Source organism: Grus americana, chromosome 14 (genome assembly GCF_028858705.1).
Source record: "Grus americana isolate bGruAme1 chromosome 14, bGruAme1.mat, whole genome shotgun sequence".
NCBI classification, from domain to species: Eukaryota; Metazoa; Chordata; class Aves; order Gruiformes; family Gruidae; genus Grus; species Grus americana.
In genome coordinates, this window is record NC_072865.1 from 3,947,440 (window position 1) to 3,972,990 (window position 25,551).

Here is a 25,551-nt window from a genome sequence, read left to right on the forward strand (position 1 = left end):
TGGCCGAGACCAAGCTTGTTCTGGGATCTCTGGCTTTCTTGACAGAGCCTTCTGGATTTCAGGACCCTTCAGGCTGCGGAGACGTGGGCAAGCAGTGACCGAGGGGCAGGGCTGTGTCGGAGACAAGCGCTCTCCTCTGGGCAGAGTCACCTTGCTACGGGTGCGGTGGGGACCAGATGTGTGCTGCTTCAAGGCCACTTGTGGAACGGGCTGGGTCAAAGTGAGGGAATCATGGTGTTCTCTGGATGTGCTGAGGGTTTATGGGGTTTTGAATGAATGCCAGGAAAGAGGAGGATGCTCTGGTATTTGTAGAGAAGGGGAATGTAGTGATGTCCCCAGGAGACCAGCTTCAACACTGCAAATGATCTTACGCAGGAGCAAAACACAGTCCATAGTTACAATAATGAGAACAGAATTTATGAAAGCTCTCAGGCTGTGGCCCTGCCTGCTGTGAGAAGTGGAGCTTTTTCCTTCTTTGAGGCAACGTAAAAAGTCCTTGTAACTGGTTTTGGACACACTGGGACACGGTGGTGAGAGCTCAGAATCTCATCAGGTGGGAGATGTTCATGGCCCTTTATCTGCAAAAGAACCTGAATCCAAAGCAAGCAGAGGGCACCTCACAAGTGATCCCAGTGAAATCAGCGGAGCTGTTCGTGGAGCCAGTGGTGAAGCAAACAGATGAGCTATGAGGGTAGAAGCAGCAAGTCTGTGTGATTTCAATTACAGTACAGTTTGCTGTGGGATGTTCTAGTTGAAAGAGAAAAGTTGACCCTCCTGGCACAGCATACCAGTGTAAAAGACAGATTTGTTACATGCCATTGAGGCTGTACTTTTAACTACTTTGAAAATACTTGTGGACAAATGCTTTTTTTTTTTTTCTGCTGCCGACATTAAAATTTTGGGACTTTAAAAAAAGTGAGACTTTATATGGTATAGTAAATTCTACAGTGCAAAGAGTCCAAGAAGCTGTCATCTGTACTCATTTTGATGTGCACATTCCTTCTGTGTTAAAAAAATCCCCTTCTATGCAGGGAAAAATTAGAACCCTTCTCGCACCAAGTGTTTCCTCAGGTGCCTGCTCAGCCGTGCATTTTCCTATTTGTCAATCCTTTTAGTGACACCTAGTGAAATTTCTGGAAAGTGCAGTTTCAGTTTTCTTTAAGAATCGATGCAACTGCAGTAACACACACTGCACAATTAAATGCTGGAGTGCTGTACCTTATATCATTTATTGCCGCTTGAACGCCTGTATTTGAAGAATAATACCAGATGTATTTTGGCCATTTAAAAACTTCATGTTTGAGCCCATAGTATGGTCAAAGATGTTACGTATTTGAGGCACAAAATTAATTTAACTCTTTCTTCCTTCCAACTTTGTGTATGTGTTTAGAATAGCAGTTTTAAATTTTGTCTTCTGTTGTTCCTCCACAGCAGTTCACCTGAAAGCTGCAGGTACCTGGACTTCTAAACAACAACCTGAACTCTTGCAGGAGCTTAAGCTACGCATTTTTAATATTTGGTATTCCTGAGCTTGCTGAAAAGTCAGTCAGATTCGATCCACTCGTTGCTCTGGATCAGTCCGGCGTGGAAGTGAAGTACTCTTTCATCAGCAAGTGAAGTTTTCAACAGAAATGGAAAACGTATGCCTACTATCTAAAAAGGAGGTTAAAGACTTCAAAGGAAGAGCTTCCTCTTCAGAGCGAGCGTTCATATGCAATAGCTTTTGAACATGTAACCTCTTCTTTCTCAAAGCACAAAAACAAGTGGCTTCCGTAAAGGTTTACATTGGTATGGATTTCAGCTGTGCAAATGATATGGCAACCAATGCAAACCGGGCTCATAAATATTTGGGGGGAAAAAAAAACCAAAATGGCTTCAAACGGGCCAATATTAAACAACTGGAACTAGTTCAAAAAACCTTAGGCCTTGCTTGAGCTAGAAGCTCCAACCTCCTGAACTAAACAGCCAATTAAGTCAGATTCTGACCAGGAAGATCTGAAGCACCAACTGGAAATAGACCTGACCGTGAGCGTCCCTGGGCATGCACACCTCCGGCCAGCCCAGGTAAGAGGCCAGCAGCTCTCAACACGTTTCCAGGCTGCTGGTTCAGATCCGGTGTTTTATCATCCCTCTCACAGCTAACTTTTCAGAATTTAGAAAACAAAGGCTTAAAGGGAAAAATTAATTCAAGTACACCAACAGCAACAGTTCAAACATTTTACTAAATCAATTCACACAATTTCAAAATTGTAAATATAATTAAGGACAACAGGGTTTCTGTATTTTTCTTCCAGATTTATCATTAAGACAATAAACAAACACAAATTAGGTTTATAGCATCTGTTCTTTTAAAAAATGAAAGGAACGCCACTCGATGTATTGATAAAGCACCACAACACAGTTACAAAATAGGGTCGGCCTGTTTCTTTCACAAGTAAAAGACTACATACTCCTAACAGCTTTCTGCTTCAATCCATACTTCATTAAAATAAAACTATAAAATCTCCTAGATTACACTAAGTTCAGACGATGCCTGATATACAGTGCATTAACAGCAGTAATGCCAACTATCAGTGCCAACATAAAACATTTTAGAAAGTATAAACAAAACAAAAAAACCCCAAAACAAAACAACGAAAACCCCACCTTTATTCCCCTAGATGAGCAAAATTTAAAGTAAGGGATGCTCGGCTTCACAATGAGTTAAGGATTTGGGGAGGATGATGGGCAGAAGAGGGGGCTGGAACTGTAGCTTTCTAGGCTTAGTTGGCATCTAGTTTGGCCATTTCCTGCACATATATTCCTATACTCTCACTGTCAAAGAGCACGAAGTACACCGTCTTGATTGAAGAGGACATTGTTGACACAAAATAGCTGGAGATGGCTTTCAGGATCAGCTGAGCAGCTGTTTGCTTTGGGAAGCCGTTTCTAGAAGGAGAGACACACAAAAAAAAGAAAGAAAATCAAGACTTGCTGAACAAGCTTTTGATGGTACAACCTTGCAGGGAATGCTCCAACTTTCCTCTACCACAGCATGGTAAATAAAGCTACAAAGCCAGCGTTTACAGTCTGAATTAGAAGCTACAAGTCTGTTTGTTTACGCAAGACTTAAAATGTTCAAATAGAAGAAAAGCATTCCCAAAATATGAATGCAGAGTCCACACGCATTCTCATTTAACAAAGAAGTAAACCAATAGCCAGCCAGCCTGAAGTATTTGGGAAAGCAGCATATACGTTAAGAGATGTCCTGAAACCACTGAAGAAAAGGAGAAAGGGCTAGAGACTGTGCTAGACAATGAAGACACAATGTACAAAATGGTTTTGCCACTATTAATGGTTAATAACATGGCACAAAATTTTAAAAGTTACTTGTACAGCCTTGCTGCAGACTGAAAAGGAAGAGAACATGAGTTGTAGTAGTCCAGCAGTGAGAAACAACACTGGCAACACCGTGCCCCTTCGAACATGGCAGAAAAAGTGAAGCAGGCTGAGCGAAGGGGAGCAAGTCTGCTCTCCTGGGCCACAGCGAGCCTTGTCTGGCCAGGTCAGTCTGACTTGGCTGGGCTTGGGAAGCCAAGTAGCTGCGTCAGGGCTGAGGCCAGGCCCAAGGGACTCAATGGCTTTTCTAAACCAACCTCAGCAACACTTCCAACCCTCCTTGAGGCCTTTTTAATTATGGGCTGATTCAATGTAAGTACAGTCCTAAGAAAAATATCCTGAAAGACATCTGCTTGGTATCAACTGGAGAGATCTAAAACTGAGGTGCCTTTCTACTCCTCTAGCAATGCCTGAAGAGGCTCCTGCCTCCTTCTTCTGGAGAAGCCACAGACAAACAGAACAAACCTTGCTGCTTTCTCAGGTGACTAAACTGTGCAAGACAATGTCAGAGCTCAGTGCCTAATCTGGGGACTCTTCTTACAAGGTTTTTCACATTTTTATCCAGCAGCCATTGTCTGAAAGTTTCATCTAATCTTAAAACAGGTCAAGCACAAGTAGAACAAAGAACTGAACAAAGCCATGACCTGAACTGTGAGTTTTACAGGTCATGGCAAACTCCTGAAATTACACTTTGAATGTGGCCTAAGCTTTGCTGTGCTATTACCCATGACTGTGGTTTTGCCCTAGTCAAAGTCTGAGCACTCCCTGAGCTGCAGTGATCAGTCTGACAGCGATGGGACATGATCACTGTTGCGAGTAGGACCCAAAGAGAATCTGAAAGAGCCTGCTGCCTGACATGCACTTAAAGATATACGATGGTCAATGCTCCCTGTTATAAAGTGTGTACTATTAATACTACTACTAATTTACAGATTACACAGATGGCCGAGTTTCTCAGTTTCCTCAGCAGTTCAAAGGAGCTGAGCTAAATTCACCTCTGGCACTAACAGGTGCAACACCACTTAGCACTTGCTCACTGAAGCACCAAACTCGGATAATAAACTGCTGTTGTACTCTCCCTCTCATTACATGCTGCAAGACACAAAATGAGAAAGGCAACTGCCTGTGTCATGGCCCGCTTACTGCACATTACCTTACCATAAAATACACTCCGAGAGCAATTCTGTGGTAGTGCTGCCTGTAATGTGATATTATACATGCTACCTGAAGATAATGCTTGTGATATTTCAAAAATGATGACATGAAATAGCTCATGCTGTTTCTTTCTTTTCTGAAAATGCCCAATTTTTCCCTTTACTGAAGAAGAAAAAAAAGAAAAAGGCATTGTGAGAAAATTTTGTACTCTTCCAAAGCCAAATGAGCTGGTCAGGAAGAATCAGCTGTGTGACAAGTTAATCAACTGAGAGCATAGGAGCTACTTCCTACCGCCAGCTTACATAGAGAAAAAGACACAGGCTCAGCATGCCTCCACGTTTGATCACTTGCTAGTTACTTATGAATGCTGTATCCTGGCATATATTGAACAGATCTTTGAGGAATTTTGCTCCTGAGCAGGAGTTGTCATGCAGGCCAGCATCAAAATCAGGGTATACACCATTTCTGAATTGCTCACAGGGGACTCCGAAGTCATACAACTTCCACTTCAGTAGCGTTCTGGCAAGGTGGTGATGACAGGGCAGATGACAGAAGAATGGCCTGGTCAAAGGGAGGCATGCAGAAAGGGAAGCCAATTAAAGTAACTTGTTTAGGACCACTCTCTCAAAAGAAAGGAAAGGGACAGAGCAGAGCAAGCAGAAGAAAGGTGCTGACCCAACGGTCAGACGTGGGCTGCAAGAAACAGAAGCCTCTTGCATCGATCTACTGGTGTGAGTTAGATTCTTGTGAAAAGGCAGTTTGAGACTTTAGCCAAGTCAGAGCCCCAGAATGAAATCCCTGCTCGGAGGATGATTCTACATTCAACCCCTAACTCCCCTTTCCCTGTTCTCCTGCTGGCCCTACCAGACTGAACTCCAGGCTACCTTTGTACAGCACCCAACTTGTGCTTTCCACAAGTTGGCTGTAGCTGAGCATCTGGCCCACTGAATGCTACAAGCATGCTATTTTATTTCCCCCCGTGATTTATTTGAACTGCCCTCATGTAATCCCATTCCTCAACTATAAAAGAGAATGAAACTGTTTATGTGGGTTTATTGGGTGATGTCTGCTTGACAGATGTCTGTACTAGAACAGCTGCATACATGTGGTGTCTTTGGCATTTGCAGTCTTTAAAAGCTTTACTTTTATTTTTTTTAACGCTTCTGACTTCATAAAAACAAGTAAAGAGTATTGTCAGAATATATTCTGTTCTCTCCAAAATTAATTTATGCTTGAATATCTGTAATTAAGAGAAAAAAGGGAAAATACACCACCTCATATTTCTCAAGGCCTGTTGATCCCTCTCCATCTTTTAAAAGCACCACTTCAACTGCCTTGAGTGAGAATGACGTGCATATACCAAGTTGAGAACTTAGCCACAGACCTTGCCTGTCAGTAACCAGGTTTCATAACAGAATGTGAATCTCATGATTACTCAGAGTTCACCACCTTCCAACACCAATCAACTACTTCGCAACAAGGGCTGGGAGCAGTTCTTCACTGGCAGCTCTCCAGAGAAGAAAGGGCTCTGTGGAAGACACTTCACATAGTCTCTCTTCTACATAACCAATTCCATCAACACTCTACAGTCTGTGGAGGCATACAGTTTCTCCCAAAGAGCAATTCAGAGCTTCTCTTCGTACTGACAACCTGTGAACCTGGCGGCTAATTCAGCAGGTCACTATAAACCCTCCGCTATATTTCTCTACTGTTCTACAAAGTAGGCTCACATTACCTCCTTAAAAGGACACCCATGCAAATTCACCTTATCTGGAGCTTTGTCTGATGCAAGTCGCTTAAATTTATTATCCGACTGAAACTTCTACTTCTTTATTGTCATTCACCCAAAAGCTCAAATAGCGCTTTCTGCCCTAACCCACAGAGTATGCAGGAATTAATCTAGTGTTGCAACATTGCACAATGGGAAGAATATTCTTGCTGTACACCAGCCAACTTCTTTCATGGCAAATTCAAAAGGGGCAGTTGTTAAACACTCAACTGTGTAATTCAGCCTAGCTTTGGCCCTTGGTCTTCATACTGAGCCATCATTAAGGGCCAAGTGTTGCAAATCTCCCTCCCCACTCCAAACCCAAGAGCCCCAGATTAAAAGCGCAGTCAGTATTTAGACTCTTAAGAACGTGATCCAGCTTTCAAAGGCACTGAGCACCCTGTACAAAGCCAGAGGACCTTAACTTTAGACTTTGGCTTTCAAAAGCTTTGGCAAATGCTTTTAAGGCCTTTTTTTTTTTCCCCCCAAATGAGTCCCACTATGTAAACTGCATGGAATTCATGTTACAATTTTGGGTGAAAGCTTGAAGTGACTCTGCAAATCCTGAGAATTGAGACACTTCAGGTTTGCTGCTTAGGCAAACACTAAGACATGTCTTGTGGCCATCCTCAGACATACATTGCAGTAAGTGTAATTATGCACTAAAACTAGGTAAAATAGATCCCTTTTCTTTATGTTCTCCTCCCCATCCCCAATTTATATGAACAAATTTTAAGTCTGAAAAAAGTCTTTTTAATATCCTCTTAAAAAGTTTGTTTTATGCTCTTTAAGCTATTTGCATGCTTTAAGATTCTACAGGGATCACTACTAGACCTGCCAAAGTTGAACTAGAATTCAGGAGAATACTGCAGGCTCCACACATGGCTTGAACGAACCTAGAAGAAACATTTTTATTCAGGGAACCGATTTAAACGAACAAGAATAAAGTCAGCATTGTAGCAATGGCTTTTGTACATGAGAAGGGACTGGAACATATGAAGTGGCACTTAGAAAATGTGACCTATTTGGCATCAAGTATCAGGTTTGTGTCCGAGCCTTACCTGCCACTGCCAATTGAAGGAAATGCAATTGATTTCAGCTTCTTTTCATCAGCCAGAGCCAAGCAGTTCTTCACCGTCTTTTCCAGCAGCTCCTCGCATTTGTCCGAGCCCCAACCTGGGCTATTACAGTGGATCACAAATTTTGCAGGCAATCCATGGCCAGCACTGACAACAGCTAGTAAGAACCGAAAGTGAAACATAAATGCTTTCCTCGGGATTAAAAGAGTGCATATGTGATTAAAATAGCAAACAATTGACAGACATTCCTTTAGCCCCTGCGAATGTTTTAGATTACAAATCACACAGCCTTCAAATATAACAACATGATTACAGAGACTTTGTATTTTCCATTTCCAGCTGCACTTTGCTGTGGTAATTTATAAATCATAGCTATAATCGAGCTTATTTTAGAGAGAGCAAGAATTCATGGCTGACATCAAAAGAAACACATTTATATTGGGGATCGTGCAAACTTGTGTAATGTGTAAGGAAAAAGGCAGTAATCTGTTAGAACGTAAACCAGTTCAAGGGATGATCTTGCTTTGGTTCAGTTTATTGCAGAGCTCCAGTAAATATCAGGATGCTGGACAGTCGCACAGCGTTACGACTTGTGTGACCTTCGGCTACTCCTGCTAAATACATAGTTTGTTTAGCTGGCTCCTGATCACACTGCTGCCCAGACTGGATCAGTTCAGAGCTGTTAGTGCTCTGCAAACTGGTAAGGAAGGCTGGGAAAGAAGCAAATTAAGATTTTTGCTTTATTTCCAGCTTTGTCTCTGAGTAACTGTAACGACAACATTTTGTGTGATTTCAAGACGTTACGCCTGGTCTTATTTGGGCTTTTTTGTGTATGGGTCATCCAAGACCACTTAAACAACACTGGTTTTACTTTATCTCCTTCATCACATTCCTGACAGATGGTTGGAGAGGATGCCTTTATAGATTTAGAATGTTTGATTCACACTGTTGATATACGAACAAGCAACGCCTTGTACGTACAAAGACACGAAGAAGAATTTTTACCATGCTAATCATAGATTATCACCACAATACTACCACGGATGTGCGGGGACTGTGCTCTGCCTGCCAGAAAACAGGATAAGAGGATCACTGCCACTTCTGAACTCACAGCTCTGTGATCGCAATTAAAAACTTGTAACTTCGGTTTGTTTAAAAAAAAAAAAAAAAAAAAGAAGGGTAGAAAACCACCCTAATCACAAACTGAGGGAGGAAAAACACCTAGTTGAAATCTCAAGAGCATACACTGAACCTTCCCGAAGAGGCAGCCCCCTAACACGTACGCTTTGAGATATAATCATACAATGGCCACGAAAGTGTAGGTATAAAATGGCAGCTTATGTCTTCAAAAACAATAATAAAAATACTGACTTTTTTTAAAAAAAAATTAAGATCAGGTTTGTAAAGGTTCTTAGAGGCCAGAAACCCTCTACTCTATGCTGGAATGTTTATGAGGCCTTTTGTTATTTAAGTATGGTAGAAATAACTCTTGGAGTACAATCATCGCATATGGATACTATCCTGTAGCTTCTGCAGGAAAGAGAAGACAGACTTTGTCATATGGCAATCTGACTGGAGGATAATCAGACGAGTACATTTTGAAGGACAATGGAAACACAAGCATTTATGTTCTTATGGGTTTGTAGATTCTCAACATGTTGAATAGCCTCACTGTTAGGCAATGCTAATTTGTCATAATGTGCAACTAAAATGTTGGCAGATTCAGGATACATCATAAATCCAAGAAAAATCTATTAAAAGCAGCTGACACATCTCTAGTCAGATGTGAAATGTGGGTAATATCTTCATCCTGAAAGAACAAAATACTGTATTGATATGCATCACCAACTTTAATATTTCTCAGGGAGTGTTTTCTAGGGTAGTCATTAATTAACTCATTAGGATTCTGTTGAGGACAACTGTTAATTACCAAGAGCAGTTGTCCCTTACTTCAAATGCAAATGTTCTGAAAGGGGAAGTAAGTTACGCTTTTGCTGTAGAAAAACAAAGACAGAACCCATAGACACATTCTGCACTAGTTACGATTATATTCCCAGTAAGGATCCTGGTTACTGGTAGATCAAAGGGATACCTGTATAACTGAGAAATTTGGAAACTGGGTATCTGTATGATTAAGAAATTGATGTGGATTGATTATTTTCTAGAAGAAATACCTAACAGCCCATTTCTGCCAGTGTAGCATAGAGGTCCCCATGGGGTAAGACTGCCAAGAAGCCCTCGGAGGCACTGATGGCTGAGAAAAAAAATCTTTTCTCCCCAACTTGCAATCTATTGGTAAACAGTTTGGTCTGGGCTGATAAAGAATACTGTACAGAAGTAAGAAAAAAACCCAAACCCCTCAGTAATTGATTCTACATATTTTTGCAGAACAAGAATTCCAAGAAAAACTTATTAAAAATTTCAAAAAGCAAGGGAAAAAGCCAACGTATTAAGCACCAGAAGTAAACAGTTGTAATTTTCCCTGTCAGAGCTGAAGTCTTACATCTCCTCTTCAGCTTCAGTCAGAATTCGTTTACAAAACTGTGCACGCTGTATTTATTTTTATAGCATAAACACAGATGGCAGAATCAGCCTTCTATATGAACAACATGTATCAGCAATCTCACAGATGGTGTAAAATTATATATTGTCATTACCAAACTTTATTACTCATATAGTAGATTTTTCTCAGATATTACATAAATTTTGATAACTAGGCATCAAAAAGTCATAAGCTTTTATAGTGATGATTTTGGCACTGATTAAACAAAGTACCCAAGCATATGCTTAACTTTAAGCACGTGCTTAAGTTCAGTGAAAGTCAGCGGCACTTCAGCAAAGCAGATGTTTAACAGAGTTGGACTCAACTGTTCTGAAAAATAAGCACCTAATTAATTGCTTTTCTGGACTGTGCCCTTAATAATCAACATTCATTGTGCATACGTGTACCTGTGAATAGACTGATTTTACTTGTAAAATGACATCCCTACACCATTTCCCAGATGCTTTGGTAAAGGTTACTTAAGATGCAACGTGTGTATTTTAACTGGGGAATACAAATGTCACGTAACCCATAAAAGCTGCCTGCAGACAGCATGAACCCAGAGTTGCAGGGGAATGAGCTCGGCTGGCTGACTGTGACAAAGACTGCCACAGACAGCGAAGCCAGTGCCTGCGGTGTCATGTTTGCAGGTTTCCGAAGCGCAGAACCTCACCTCCAGCTATGTCCAACGGCCCGTTCTTTTTGCGAAGCTCAATGACAGCTTCCACAAACTCCTTGCCGCCTTTCTTTTCCAAAGTGCTCCCTGAACAGAGAATTGTTATTTTACTCCTCTGATCCCAGGTATCCACAGCAGACATGTGACTCATCATTATTTTTTTTATTACATCATTCTAGAGTTTTCTGCCCAAACATTTTTTGGGGACTGCAAAGTAAGATCTAAACCTTTTGGGACTTCAGAATTAGCTAGTCATTAAAAACAACAACAACAACAACAACAAAAAGAAAAAACCAAAAAAGACAACCCTAACAACCCAAAAACCTCACATCGGTATCCCTTGCTAACATTCTCTGATTTTAATGTCAAAACATCTGACATGACATCCCTACCTCCTTCCTTATCATGAGCATCTGTTAGTGTGAAATGTTCCAGAAGAAGGTGCTAGCTGAAGCGTGGTTGAAGGTTCATAACTCCTTCCCCTAAGATTCATTTCCCCTCTCTCTTACAAATTGTTTTAAAGAGCCATTTGCCACAATAAGAATTTGAAACTCACCTGATCTTGGTCCCTGACCCCAACAGGTGGCACCAGGAATGAAACAGTCTCGTGAGTGCAGCGGGCTGCTTTACTTGGTAACTGCCCAGCTTGTTGAGCCACCTTTAACCAAGAGGAAGAGCCTCAGAAATAAGGAGAATCTCTAAGGAACATATTCCTCCAATGAACTTCTCTAACTACAGCTAAGGAGCTGGACAAAGTCATTCTGGGAGGAGGAGAGCTGTGCAGTGTTTCAGGGCAACCAAAAGGTATGCTGTTTGCAAAGGCAGTCCATCACTAAATGGTTTAGATCTTATTTTGCAGCTCTGGATTTAAATATTAATGTATAAAAAACAGCCCAAGAAAGCATTTTCCTAACTACATAAGCATCCCACACATAATTTTGCACTGTGCATATTAATTATAAAGGTAGATAAGTAAAAAGCAGTGATATCATAAAGGCTCTGATTTGAGATATTACTTTGGAAACTGATTTCCAAAAAATTCAGAAGTAGGATCTCTAGACATTTATTTGGTGAAACCCCTTACTTTCACTGATGAAGAAAGAAAAACCGCATTTTCTGATGGAAGTGCACATACTGTATGCTCAAGGAAGCAGAGCCTCTCCTCCAAGACTCAGTAACTAAATAGGGTTAGAGCTCTCAGAACTAAGAGGACTGCAAAATGCTTTTGTTTTCATACCATTGCTAAATTTCTACCAAAATGAAGATTAAAAGTTGAAAACAATGCATTTGTTTGTTCATTCAAAAACTAACGCTGTGACCCTGCCTCTATTTTGCTATTGGCAGTTTATTGCTTTTGGGGTACAAAAGCTGAGAACAATTATAAAATGCATGCCTTTTGTTTTTTTCATAACCAATTCACAATGGGTGTTGCCAAAAGCTGGGTTGCAAGGTCAGACCATGTAGATCAGTGTCATTTGCTCTTTGTGCTCATTTAAGCTTTTTTTATAGAAATACTTCGGTCTAAGTTTATTTAGACAAACTCCTCACTAAGAATTTTCTGAAACTTGAAGTTACCTATCCCTATGCAACTGAGTGGAAGGCACCATCCTACGAATCTCTTCGGTAAGACAGTAATGGCTTTATTTGTGGCAGCAAGGTGTCTTAGGAGAGTGTGCTAGGAAAGGAGATGCGCCTCAGAACTGAGGTGCCTGGGAATGGGCTGCCCTGAAAGGCAGTGACAGGGCAGACAGCAGGACATGCGGTGCCCCTGGCTGAACCCGTCCGGCGGTGGCGGACCCAGGGTATTATCAAATCACACGACAGAGAGGGGCATGCAGGGAAAGGAACAGTCTTCTACTTTAGTTACATTCTTATTGTATGTATTTCCATATCATTCCTATGTATATTTGTATATATTCCAGTTATATTCCCCTTGAGTCCATGAACTCGGATCAATCCTAAACCCCATGACATTCATAATCCTTAATTTCTCGTTTCAAGGGGAAACATAATTAAGCCTTGTGCAGAACCTAGGAACAGAAAAGATCTATTAAGTAGGTCATTTCTTTGCCATTGCAAAGCCGTTGTACATTTAATGGAATTTAGCCTAGTTTGGTTTAATTCAGTCCAGAAGGATCAGCTTTTTCCCTTCTACTGGGAATTAATTTATAATTAAAAGCAACGAACAACCTTGTCAGTTTATTTCACTGAGTTCTCTTCTTGCAGATCTGGTACAAAGAAGAGCAAAAGTAGTATTTGGTATGAATCGGTGAGGTTTTCTGCATTTACTCCTCAATTATGTTGTTCTTCTGATTAATAGTGAAGGCTTATATTGAAATTTTATTTCAGAACTATGTTGTAAATTAGCTTCATCTGGGAAAGGACATACTGTATTTAACCATTTTCCACTACATTAGCGAGTTTCTTGATGGAAGTCTTGCTTCACAGCCTCAAGGTTAGTAGCTTATTTGCTCACAGGCATAAATATGTGTCACTCCCATGAGAATAAGATCATTATCTCATGCTTTCCAAGCAGGCATTGGTATCAGTGTTGAAAACAGCGTTAGCAGAAATTTAGGCTCTAAAATTCTCAGGATAAGCCCCCAGTACATTTAAATTGTTAGGGAAAAAAAAAACCCAACAAAAATAAAAAAAAAATTTAGATGGGTAAAAGTTAATCATTGGAAGCTAAGCATTTGTGCACTTCTATTCTTTCTTACAGCAGTCAGAGGCAACAGGAACCTACGCTAAGGAACAAGCAGTACAGCTTCAAGACACCATTTTCTTTGCAGGGTAGCAAAGCATTTCTTTGTCAAAGGGTAGAAGACAAGCACATTAGCTAACTGGGTCCGACAGACTTTAGAAGTATATTTTTCAGATACAGGGTATTATGACACTTCTATTTGAATGTCTCTGCACACTGTTTAGCCAGCCAAGTCTCAGCTGTTCTTCCTCCAACAGGCTATCCGGGGCTACATCCGCCTGCGTGTTACTCGGAAAGTAGCCCCTTCAGAAAAGGCGGGCAGTGTAGGACATGCCAGCTCTGCAGCAGGACGTGTGTCCCTCCGAGCCGTACTGAAACAGGGCCTGGGCATGGAGGGAGACCATTCGCATAGCGACGATGAGACTAAGATGAGTGTAGAACAGAGGCTGGGATCAGGTGACTTTTTTTTTTTTTTTCCAAGCATGGTGGGCCATCACCCTTACCAGCAACTTCTGTATTCAGCCCAAATTCTGATTTGCCTTCTCAAATTACCAAGGCAGTTCAGTTAAAGTACTGCTACCCTTTTACAAAACCCTTCAAAATACTGTACGCAGAGAGGGGTATCACTAAGATAAGAGTTACTCAGGGAACACTTGAGATACTGAATTAAGATGTCCGTCATGTTTTCTATCATGCCTTCTCTCATCGGTGTAGCTTAGATGAGTGACTGCCTGAAAAATGTACATAATGTCACTAGCCGCGTGCTTGTGGGCGGGAGGACTGTTGAGCTGGGCTATGAAGGTAATTGGTCCGTAAGGTAAAACATGAAAAAACTGACCAATCTTAAGAGTTCAGAAAATACAGATGGGCTAGATCCAGCATGTCAGATGTGAACATCTGAAACTTGGCATGGAGAGGGTGTACTGGAACTGGTTAGAAATCTAAAGATCAAGACTCGAACCACATTCAAAACAGGCATTTAACACGTCAAACAAACAATGCAGTAATTAATTTTCCTTGGTCACATGCCTGCATTGAACGTACTGTTCCTGCACTTCAAATTTTGGTGGTGCATTCTACTGTTACTTCTGAAAGTCTGATTTGGTGATAAAAATCAAAAATGCCTACTGAGTTTGCAATTATTCATTTCTTTTAATTATCTGTCAGGACTGCTGGAAGTGAGAAATGAATGCAAATCTGCATAGCTACAACAAGCTTGTGGCTGCTGATTGACCATGCACACACATACAAACTCCGCAGCACTGAACTTTCCATTACCTACTTCACCACCGGTGTAGAAGTCAGAGTTTGTCGGGTGAACGACAGCATCACTGTCGATCGTGGCAATGTCAGCCTGTACAACTTGCAACTACAACAGGTAAACAGATGTATATCAACCACGTTGGACAGAGACCCAGCACAGGCTCTACATTTACACATGTACCAACGTCCATATTTTCCTACCTTTACATCTCCAAACCTTGCGCCAAAGGAGTATGCTGAGTTGTGTGTGCAGGTGTGTGTAGAGAAAGGGGTGTAGGGAACAGGAGGAGGAATATTGAGTATGACATGATCAAATAAATGTTAAAATGACAAGTCAGAGCAATCACACGAGATCATTTCCAAAGTTTTAAATTCAGCTAATACCCCATTTCACTTTGCAGAAACCTAAAACAACCAGTTCCCCACAGAGCATGACACTAAAATATGGAATCTGTTTAAAAAAAGAAATTCAGGATCATCAAGCCAAACAAAATAACTAGTTTCTCCATTTTGTCAGCATCAATAAGCTGACAGGCACTACGATTCATCGCTGTGTTTCTAAAAATGACAGTCTCCTTCACGTGGAGGAAACCATGTATTCGCAGGCAGGGTTGTAATGAATTTGCTTTAAAGAATACAAATGACTGATCTTGTATTTTAAAAGTAAGGCATATTTGCTAATTAAGTGTTGGGATGGGTGAGACATATGTAAAAATATACATGTTTTTGATTACCAATTTAAAAATTAGCCTTCTTAAATCCTTTTCTTGTTAAATTACATATGTACATTCCCATAGGAAATGCAGTAGTAGAAGAATTATGCGTTGTATTCCATTAAGGAAGTTTTTTAAAAAGACAGCAGTGGGTATGATCAAGGGAAGGCAGTAAGTAATGCATAAAAGTTAATTTTTCTTCTACTTTTGCTGAAGAACAAACTTTTGTTGATGAAGGATTTTTTTTTTTTTTTTGTCCAGTCTGGAACAAGATAGGAGCTTTAAGAGCAACACACCTTCTATGACAGTATCTACAAGTTCAGTGTTGGTATAACGTCAGTACTTGTTTTCAGCTGCATGTGAAAGTTACAGGGAGTAATTTAAGCATAATGGAAACAAATTATTTGACTGAATTAAATTTGAATGAAATCAATGCAGGAAAGATTTTGGGATAGTTAATCATTTAATCATTTCTCTTTAAAAATTTTATGTCTAATTCTGAGTATCAGAAAAAACCCTGAGATTGCAAATAGAATGGAGAAACTGCTTATTTTGAAAACAACCTGACAAAAAAGTATTTTAGTCCTCAAAGTATTCAAATAAGAAACCCCCCAAAATAGCTAACAGTCACATATGATCATTATGGAAAAGAATTTAAAATTTTTGTTTTAACTGAAATCAACTTGAAGACTAGCAATAGCTGCAAGCATTCAGATTTGGTGAAAAAGTCTTTTGAATACAGTTCTTCAACAACACAGAACCTGCAAGATTTCAATTTCTGCTCTTATTAAATGTCTGAAGCCCTAGAGAGTAAATTCTGGGTTCCATAATTTCCATGTGACCGTTAGTTGTGTCAACCCATGCCCCATTTACCTAGGTCATCTTTAAGGTCAATGTCAGCATTGGTAGGATTGATAATGGCCTCCACCTCGAAGCCGGCTAAATTACTGATTTCACTGTGAATAAGGTTCAGCTGAAAAGAAAAGCATGAGGTGGGAAATAACAGGACAGCTGGGAAATCACAGAGAAGCTGCAGAAAAGTGAGCTTTGCAACACAGATGGAGATAGCATCACTGCAAACAAATATGCAAAATAAAAGGCAGGTCTTAAAGGAGGGTTATTATCCAAAAAAAATTCAAACACAAGACTCAAACATTGTTCACACTGGCAGGATATGAATGTACCTACTAACAAGCTCTATTTTGGCTTTATGCGGACCACTATTTGGGGTTCTTTATTGTGGCATTATAAGACAGCATTTGTTTCTCCTCAAAGTATAGATGAAGGACACCCTAATCATTTCTTAAGCAGCAACTACAGGAATGTGCCATGACCGTTCAGCACTGAAACTGGATAAAAGATGCTGCTCCTCCTTCTTTAAGCCCACAAACATGAGCACATCTTGGAGAAAGCACACACTTGTGTCCAGTGATTCCTCCCTCCTCACAAGGGGACAGGTTTCTTTTTCTTTCCTTATTAGTGGTCACCATATTCTGTATTGCAGGCACTTCCGTTTCCATCTGCACAGCTCTGCTGCCTTTGTGAACGGCTGGTGACCTACTGTAAGCAGGCACTATTATGTGGGTATTGCTTCTAGTTTTTATTTTACTTGCTTTACTTCCTTTGGTCATTTATGAAAACAGAGATTTTAACCCCACCCATTAATGCCTATTATCTCCTCTCATTATCATCCATGTATTTAAAGCACGATTCTCAATTGCTGTCTGAATCATTACAACATCGGGCTTTCTCATGGGCATACAGCAATGTGAGGAAGTTAGCACAGGTATCTAGAGATGAACTTCACATCCGCACTACGACGTCTTAAAAGAATAAGAAGAATTAGTGAAATATGAGGAAGTGCAGATTTCAACTTCTAGCAACACATTTTGAGCAAGACTTACAAGCTAGTATATAAAATAAGAAGTCAATGAAAAGACCAGCCATGGTAACAAACTGATCCTGCCATGTCATAGTAGCGAGGACTGTTTTTTGGAAATGCTTAGAGGTGTAAAGTGATAGTTCAGTTTGCTTACTACTGACAGTTTGGGTGTCTCATCATAGTATGTGACCCACCCCACAGAAACAACTCCGTAATCTGAGGCAATCTGATGTGAATGCCAAACTGAGCAAAAGCCAAAACTGCAGAATGCTGCCAGGTACGTGACGAAGCTTTTAACCAGGGGTGTGTGACACTGCTTCGTAGCTGATGCTGGGAAGTCTGATTCCACATGCACCAAGTTTACTACTGCCAAAACTTAAAATAATTTAAAGTGCAAAAAATTTTCCGGACTCTTTCATATGGGAAAATACATTATCTACTTCATAAATTATGCATCTATCTACAACATGCATTTTAAATGATCGTTTCAGTAGCTGATTAGGCAATATGGAGAACAACTATTAAAGAGAAAGTTCTCATTCATTTATGCAAGTCCTAAAGCCAGCTGCAGTTAAGCCAGGGTTTCCTTCTAATCCGAAGCCCCCTGGGTTCAACACATATACATTCAGCCATGGCAAGTTATTTCATCAATAACTGAATTTTGTCTCTTCGTTTGTAACCCACATTTTGTAAACTTAACTCTTCAAATCTTCTCCTTGCGTATGTTAGTTTGTTAACAGGGAATATGAGCCAATGCATGAAACCAATACAAGTGAATGGGTCATTTAAGGAGGCCAACATCCATATATTTAAGTTTTATGAAAAAAAATTATTTCCATTTCATTCATGTGATTATATGAATTGACCTTCTTTCTCTTTTTAAAAGCCTGCAATTTTATATAATTTGCATATGTTGCTTAAGCAAACTATGCTCCCTCAAAATAGGGTGATTTTGGCTAAAAATGAGTGTAATTCAGTCCTGTTTTAAGTACGGGTCTGTTCGGGAATTTGTAATAAAATGTAAGAAAGCTTGCTTTCCAAATAGCTTAGAATCCTTTACTACTTCACACATGGCGAGTTATTCATACTTGAGTTTGAGTCTTGAGTTTGACTACAAGCAACTGCTGTTTAAAAAAAAAAGTCAAATCAAACTAAAATGTTAAAGAAACTTTATGAATTTTGAAATAAAAAACCAACAACAAAACACATGCACACACCAAAAGACTGTTTTGTGGAGATTTTAGTATGTTCCTAAGCATATTTTGTTCATTTTATAGGTGACTCCCTTTGATCCTGCATTCTGTGTTCAACAAGTTTTTGCCCCAGATCTATTGGCTGCAGACCATTTTGGTTTCAGACTTTTAATCTATCTCTGTGCCTACTCAGCAATGGGATTTACATAGCAACCAGCTGGTAATTAAAGTTTCAATTTAACAGCAACCACAAAATGCTTAAAAAGCTGCCCATCATTGATAGCATGTGTTGGCAGCTAAGCATTATTTTGCTAAATTTTGCATTTACTGTTCAATGCACTGTTAGCTATCTGATTGCCAAAAACAATTAAAAAAAAATCAGAAGTATTCCCATAGAATGAAATCCTCCAATGAGTAATTGCTCAATTTTAACCCAATAGCATGAAGTGTGTATTAGACAGAAGAAGTGATCCCCTAAAGGGCCACTTTAAAAAAATAAATAGGCACAACTTGCATATACACGTGCAACAAAGAATGGACGTAACTTTAGGTAATATTTAGATGAAATGTTAGTTAGATAAAATGCAGATGGCACTTAGCACATCCATGAGTATTTTCTGAGCCAAGCCTTGCATTTCTTATTTCAGACAAAATTACCTTTACAGTCTTGGAACTTTTTCTGGTATGAGTTTCATACAGAAAACTGAAGATGCCTGTTGCAGACAACAAGCTGAGGTTTCTCTGAAAGTCCAAACCCTAACGCTTAGGCTTGAGGTCTTACAACTCTGCCTCATAGTTGTCTCGGGAAACAGAAACTAGTTATTGTGCAGAATACCACGTTTCCATTGGGACGTCACTTGTAGGATGTGCAATCATTAAAATCTTAACTAGATTTTAATACTTAATTAGCGTAGCACTGATACACTTTTACAGGTATAACTGAAGGGTTCTTTGCCATTTCCTGACCTCTAAGAATTTCTAGCTCAATGTCAGCAGTTACCTAAAGATTTAATGCATAACAGTACATTCTCAAAACTGAACAATACCCAGGTTTGCAACATTCTCATTTCTGTTTTCAGTAATTAAATCTGGGGATATTGAAGAATGAAGAGCTGTTCTTGCTAATTAAACCCTTCCCTTTCCCTTCTGCAAACATAGAGCCATGAAAAAGATTTTTCCCATTAAGCACTTATGAATGACGTGATACTAAGGACAGGATTATTTTCTTCCTTCTCTGCATCTAGTAAATTATTTTCTGATCTAGCAGCTAGTGGTTTTGCAGACCAAAGAGGCATGCTGTAAAGGTGTTCGAGGATGTCACAGGAGGTTCGAAAGATACTGATTGTTGGTTTGGGTTTTTTGGTTTCAGGTTTCTGTGTTTGCCTTGTAGTTTATTAAGAACACACAGAACATGAAAAGATACTGAAAATCTGTATGTACAAATTAAAGAAAAATCAAATAACTGTGATTAATAGGAATATTTTTGCTTTTCAAATGGAACAGCTCAAAATGTTTTAACATATTAAGCTTTCCTACCATCCACGTGAAGAGTGTAACTGTACGTCCATTTTGCAAATGGGGAAGGCAACAGAGAAAGAAGAGGTGATTTACAGTATCTCTGAACCAGCTAAAACCAGAAGCCAGGAGCTTCCAGGCCTCCAGCTGAACCGCCTAAACACACTGTCCTCCCTACCCAAGAGGCTAGCAGATTTTTCCTTCCCTCAAAATGCTGTTTAAGGGGAGTGAGGCTATGCTGAGCGGCAGAAAGGTCCTCCTCCCCACCGGCAAACACCTTCTGCCCTCACACACTTTGGAAAAAAGCAACATGCACAAGTCTAAGGAATCTAACTGCAACACTACTGTCCAGAATTGCCACTGAAGAAAATTCTTGGTTCATTATGTTTATGAATACCATGTGGCACTACTTTAAGACAACTATAACAAAACAGATTTTTTTCTGTTAAGCATCAGACTTAAACTTAGCTAAATATTTTAAAAATCAGTATTATATTTTTAAACAGCAATTGCATGTAGAAATGGCTAAGCAGAAGCATTTAACTGATTCAAAGTCATTAGAGTTTTTATAGATAATCGTTATATTTAATTTGTAAATTTCCAAAATAAATAGCAATTATCTGAGACTTCCATGTGTCACTTAAATAATTACCAACCACCACCATCAATGAGATTGCAGCCTGCTAAACCTGCACATAGCAACAGACATCCTGTCATACCCAGGAGCCTCCTGGCCCATGCAAAACACACTTCAGGTTTAGGAGAGAGGATGCATTCAACTCCCACCGATTCTCTAATTGAAAGTTTTATCTTTGCTTTTTTATCACAAGAAAATCAGAATTATTTTGATAATTTTGAAAATGCATATTTTGAAAATAATTTCTGGGGAATGGTCTGAAAATATTTCCAGGAATAAGCCAGCATAATACTTTTTTTTTGTTGTTTTAATGCTGAATAAAATCTCTTTGATCACTGTAGTACAAAGGTTTTTTTTCATTTTAAGCTTTCCACATTTTCAGTCTTAACACAAATGCTTAAAATAATTTAGGTTGTTCTAAATGTGCTATTTTGGGGGTAAATGAGAACAAAGACATTAATATATTATTTATCAGCTCAACTAAAGCAAGAGTTTCATTTTTAACTCACACATAATAGGACATGGAAAACTCTTATATTTGTTAGACATAGCCTACTTTGCTTAGATTTTTACCATTTACTGCTTCTGAAGACTGTTTCTCACAGGGAATCAAAAGCAAAATATAATCTGTGCTAGACACATCTCAACGGCACCTATGCAGTCTCTACCCCTCAGAAAATAATCCATTTCATTTGGAGTGTTCCCTCACAGGAGACAGGTTTTCATTTTTCTTTTCATTAATTATGTGTACTGTGTTACAAATAAAGGCTAATACCTGGCCCCACTCATGTGCAGGGCTAACTGACAACAAACCAGTACAGGCATGACCAAGTCATACCAGTAATTTTTTTCAGGGGGCTGAATGAGAAAAGCCAGAAAGTCCATTTCCCAGTACAAAGTACCCACTGGAAAGCTCTACCACAGACCCTGGCTTAGCTCAGCAAAGCTTAAAGCAGTTCTGGAGTTCATGATTCTCTTCCACTGAGCCCAACAGCAAAGCCTCATTGATTTGCTGGGTCAGTCACTAGGTCTGATTACAGGTTTCCTATGGTAACTGAAAGGAGTTCAAATTCTGGTCCAAAAGTCTGACGTTACTCACTTTCTTGAAACAGTAACGTATTTTATAAATTTTGGGTTCTAATTTAGTCATCAAAATGTTTTTTTTAAAAATATTTTCAAAACCACCGCCCTAGCAGTAGTCAAATAACAAAAAACCCTACCAAACCAGCAATCTAGCTCTAGCTGTAAAATTAAATGTGGAAAATCAGAAGTCTTGCAAAAAATAACGTTACTATCATGCATGTTAAAATTAGCAAACGAATTGTGGAAGGATAAATGGAGAACAACCTCAGTATGAAATAAAAATGTGTCAGAGGAGATACATTCCACAACGGACAATGGCTCATCTTTTATGACTTGCAACACAATGATCTGATTACTGAATGATAGAAGAAAGATGCAGTTTTACTTAACAAAATTTTGTATCACGAACTAAAGGCAGGTTTCAAGATAAAAGTCCAAATTAATTTAATGATTTGTCTCTTTAAATGGATCCTCTCTTTAAGCAGATATGTGTTTGTAGTAAACCACCCCATGTCCCAAAGCATATTCACAGGGAAAAAAGGATCGCTGACTTCTAGCTTTTCATAAATGCATCATTCATTATTACACAGCATTAACTTTTGTAAATAACAAAGCAGAACAAAACATAAAACCACTATTATGAACAAATGTCTAAAATAGGTTTTAATAAAAACCTGTAAATCATTTACATCAGCAATGAAGTGGGCTGTCCATTGGAAAAAGACATTTTATCCTTAGAATAATCTCATCTTTGGCAGAAGCTTAGCTGTAACGATTACACTGTTTATGAGTAAGGCGAGATTACAAGCACACAGGCTTTCCTTCTATTTGAGTATTTAATTATGTAGCCATATGAAGACTCATTTTGTATTTTTAAAATGTTCTAAAAGTTGTTTCAGAGAATTTCTTTGTTCAAAAACTAGTATCATACACCTCCTCAAGTGCTCAGTGGGGAAATGTGCATTGCACCTAGACGTTTTGGAGAAAGGGTGGTGGTGGGAGGGAGTATTCCCTAAGCAGTGCTGAAAAATAGGTATTAATTTATAAAAATGCAGGAACATACCTTCTGGCCAAGAAACAGACTTTTGGTGGACAGGACTGTGAAACCATCTGCAGGAGTTCCCTCTGTTGTACTGTCAGCACTGGCTGATTTGCTCACTTCTCCCTGCTTCTTCTTCCAAAAAATATAGTTAATTAGTTAACTCAAGACTGAGAGAAAAACACCGTTTAATAACACTAAGATATATGACATGCCATAAATGCTTACCAGGCTATAAAACGCCAGTACAAACACTGGCATTTGGATTTTATCCTTTAGTCTAACTAAAGTGACTGATTACAGCTGAAGGAATCAGTAGGAAAAATGAGCTCAACGTCTGCATAGCTACATAAGCCTTTTCTTGCCCGGGACAGTGCACAATTCAGATGACAGTTGTCTTAAATGTTGGAGAAAAACATATAAAGAGCTAATGGTTTGTGTGGAAAAAGATAATGTATCTATTTATATCTGTGGGCAGACATTCATTTTAAGGTAAAAACTGACTTGTCAGAGTGCAAATTTTATCCATTTGTGAAGGGAGGTGCTCCCAGATTTCACAAACTTATTTTTAGAAATGCTGTTTTGAAATCTGGCCATCCTAACAGCCAGTGTCAGAATACATCTACTTTCTACCTGCCTAGCAGTAGGAAATGGGCTGAACAATTTTCTCTGTCTTGTTTAACATGACCACCTTCATCTGCAGTAAAACTGTAGGGGGAGAGGGAGTTCCCCTCAACTACCATTCCTTTTTTCAACTGTATTACTGAAAAAAAATTATAGGTTTCAGGAATGAATTGATTTACTGAATAAAAATGAGAACAAGGAACGTTTTGAAAAGGATGCTTCATGAAGATAGGGAATTGACTGCTATGGTTGTAAACTCGATTGGTGCCAAAAATAATTTCATGTTTTCAATAAAATTACTACTTATGTTTTAACATAAATATTTGGTGCCTTAGCAATACCTATGCTAAAGCTAAAAAAGCACACCTGGAATATCAAGCAAGCCACTCTCCTCTTATTGTCCCTTTCCAAAGTATATAAACTAAATCTGTGGTTGAGCAACTAAAACGACTTTGATACAAGGGTATATTGGTGCTTCTAGAAACTGTAACCATGCTTTACTTTACACAAATGTTTTGAAAATTAGATTTTCATGGGTCCTATTTCTATTCCCCAGGAGTTTACTGTTAGCCAAATACCAATATAGTAAGCAGACAATACAGTTTATTGTGTGGAAGAAAAACAGAACCCCACAACAGACTTCCTGCTTTTGTAATCAAGTAGGGGAAAAAAAATTCCAGATTTAGGGAAATTATTAGTGCATGGTTATTAGAAGCACTGCACTTGAAATGTCAGCTACTAGGTGTTCAAAAAAAAAAAAAAACCAACAACAAAGTGAAACAATCAGAAAAGTGACCAAATAAACAATACCAGAGACACACAGGCTGACTACAGAAGCTTTGTTTGACAGGGAAGGCAGCTTTTCAGATGTACTGTCCATTCCATGTGAAATTCGTGTACTTTTTTTTTTCCCCTGCTTTCATAACCTACTGCTTGACTGTAGTTGTTTTGCAAAAAAAAAATCCTTGGTTACACACGCACACATTAGAAAGATTCCCTACTCCTACAAACTGAACTAAAAAAAGGAATGAAGGAATGTTCTCCTTAGCTTAAAAAAATTTCCTGACATAAGAAAAATCACATTTTGGTCCTCTTGTTCTTCCCCTCACCTCCACACTTCGTTTTGAATGAGTTTAATTCATTACTAGGAATTAAAAAAAGAAAAAATAAAAGCCTAAACATGGAAGAATCTCATCTATAACATACAAAAAACAGAACGAGACATTTGTGGGTCTTTAGCTCAGCCAAAGAAATTCTGTGCAGCCACAATACAGTTTCTCTGATGCTGCAAGAGATTCAGATATCTGCTCTAGCAGGATTGCATCCTACTTTAGGAGGAGTATTTCAACCGCTTTGGATTTCATCAAATCAACTAAGAGGAATCTCATACTAAGCTGGGACAAAAAACCCCCAACATTAAAAAAACCCAACAAAGAACAGAACAATCCAACACTTGAAAACAGGACTCTGACATGCTAACAGCTGAGGACCTGAGGACATTATTACAACACAAGTGACTTAGGCTGTTGTTTTTCTTCCATATTTACAATTGCAAAACCCTGCTTTAGTGTGACTTCACTTTTGAAAAAAATATCCAGATTCCCTGTTTCTTGCAGACACACATCAATACTTGCACAAAGTCCAAGCAAGCTGACTCTGCCTAGCCCAATGCCAGTACCTGCAGCCACAGCAAAGCTACTCCTCCAGTTGCTACATAAGGTCTCGTTTGCTCACCACTAAGGCATGACTAGTACAGCCCCCATACACCCTCTTCTTCCGCCTCTTGGTGCCTCCTGCCTGTGCCCACCTAACGACTGTTTCACACAAAGAATATTTATAAGGAATAGACTATTTACAGCTTGCCTGCCTGTCCTGCAGGCCTGTGCCATTTCTGAGGGTTTTCAGACTTGCACCCGCACTAACAAGAGGGCAGCACTCCTCCTTCAGCATTTGCTTATGCTGCTACTGAAATCTCTCTTGTTAACAACACATGGAACAGAAAGTCTACCCTACATGATGCTCCCTATAGCTACTACTAACAAGCTTGCTTGGGTTTAAAATAAACAGATTACTCTACCTTGGATTTCCTTGCCCCTTTCTTGCCGCCTGTTTTCTTTGATACAGTTTTTTTCTGTGACGGAGACTTTGCCTTCTTTGCTGGGGGTGGAGTGATGATGGCTTCCAGTTTTCCTTTTGATCCCCGCTTCTTTGCCAACAGCTCTGGGTGAATATTGGGCAACACTCCACCACTGGCTATGGTGACCCCTTTCAATAGCTAATAAAAAAACAACAACAACAAA

General features: G+C 39.3%; 1 protein-coding gene across 11 annotated transcripts in view; it reads right to left on the bottom strand.

Moving 5' to 3' along the window:
• Positions 1-2,203: 2,203 nt before the first annotated feature.
• Positions 2,204-25,551, bottom strand: part of LOC129212673 (core histone macro-H2A.1) — a 47,087-nt gene continuing 23,739 nt past the window's right edge. For 2 of the 11 annotated variants that reach the window (XM_054841597.1, XM_054841601.1), the window contains 6 exons: positions 25,329-25,526; positions 22,652-22,762; positions 16,152-16,251; positions 10,596-10,685; positions 7,363-7,537; positions 2,204-2,928 (listed from right to left, as the gene is read on the bottom strand). In XM_054841597.1, the coding sequence (XP_054697572.1) occupies positions 2,763-2,928; positions 7,363-7,537; positions 10,596-10,685; positions 16,152-16,251; positions 22,652-22,762; positions 25,329-25,526 (840 nt within the window). In that variant the 3' untranslated portion in view covers positions 2,204-2,762. Of the gene's footprint in view, positions 2,929-7,362; positions 7,538-10,595; positions 10,686-11,154; positions 11,257-14,580; positions 14,672-16,151; positions 16,252-22,651; positions 22,763-25,328; positions 25,527-25,551 lie in introns of those variants that run through there. The other 9 variants (XM_054841600.1, XM_054841598.1, XM_054841599.1 and 6 more) reach the window with 9 other exon arrangements.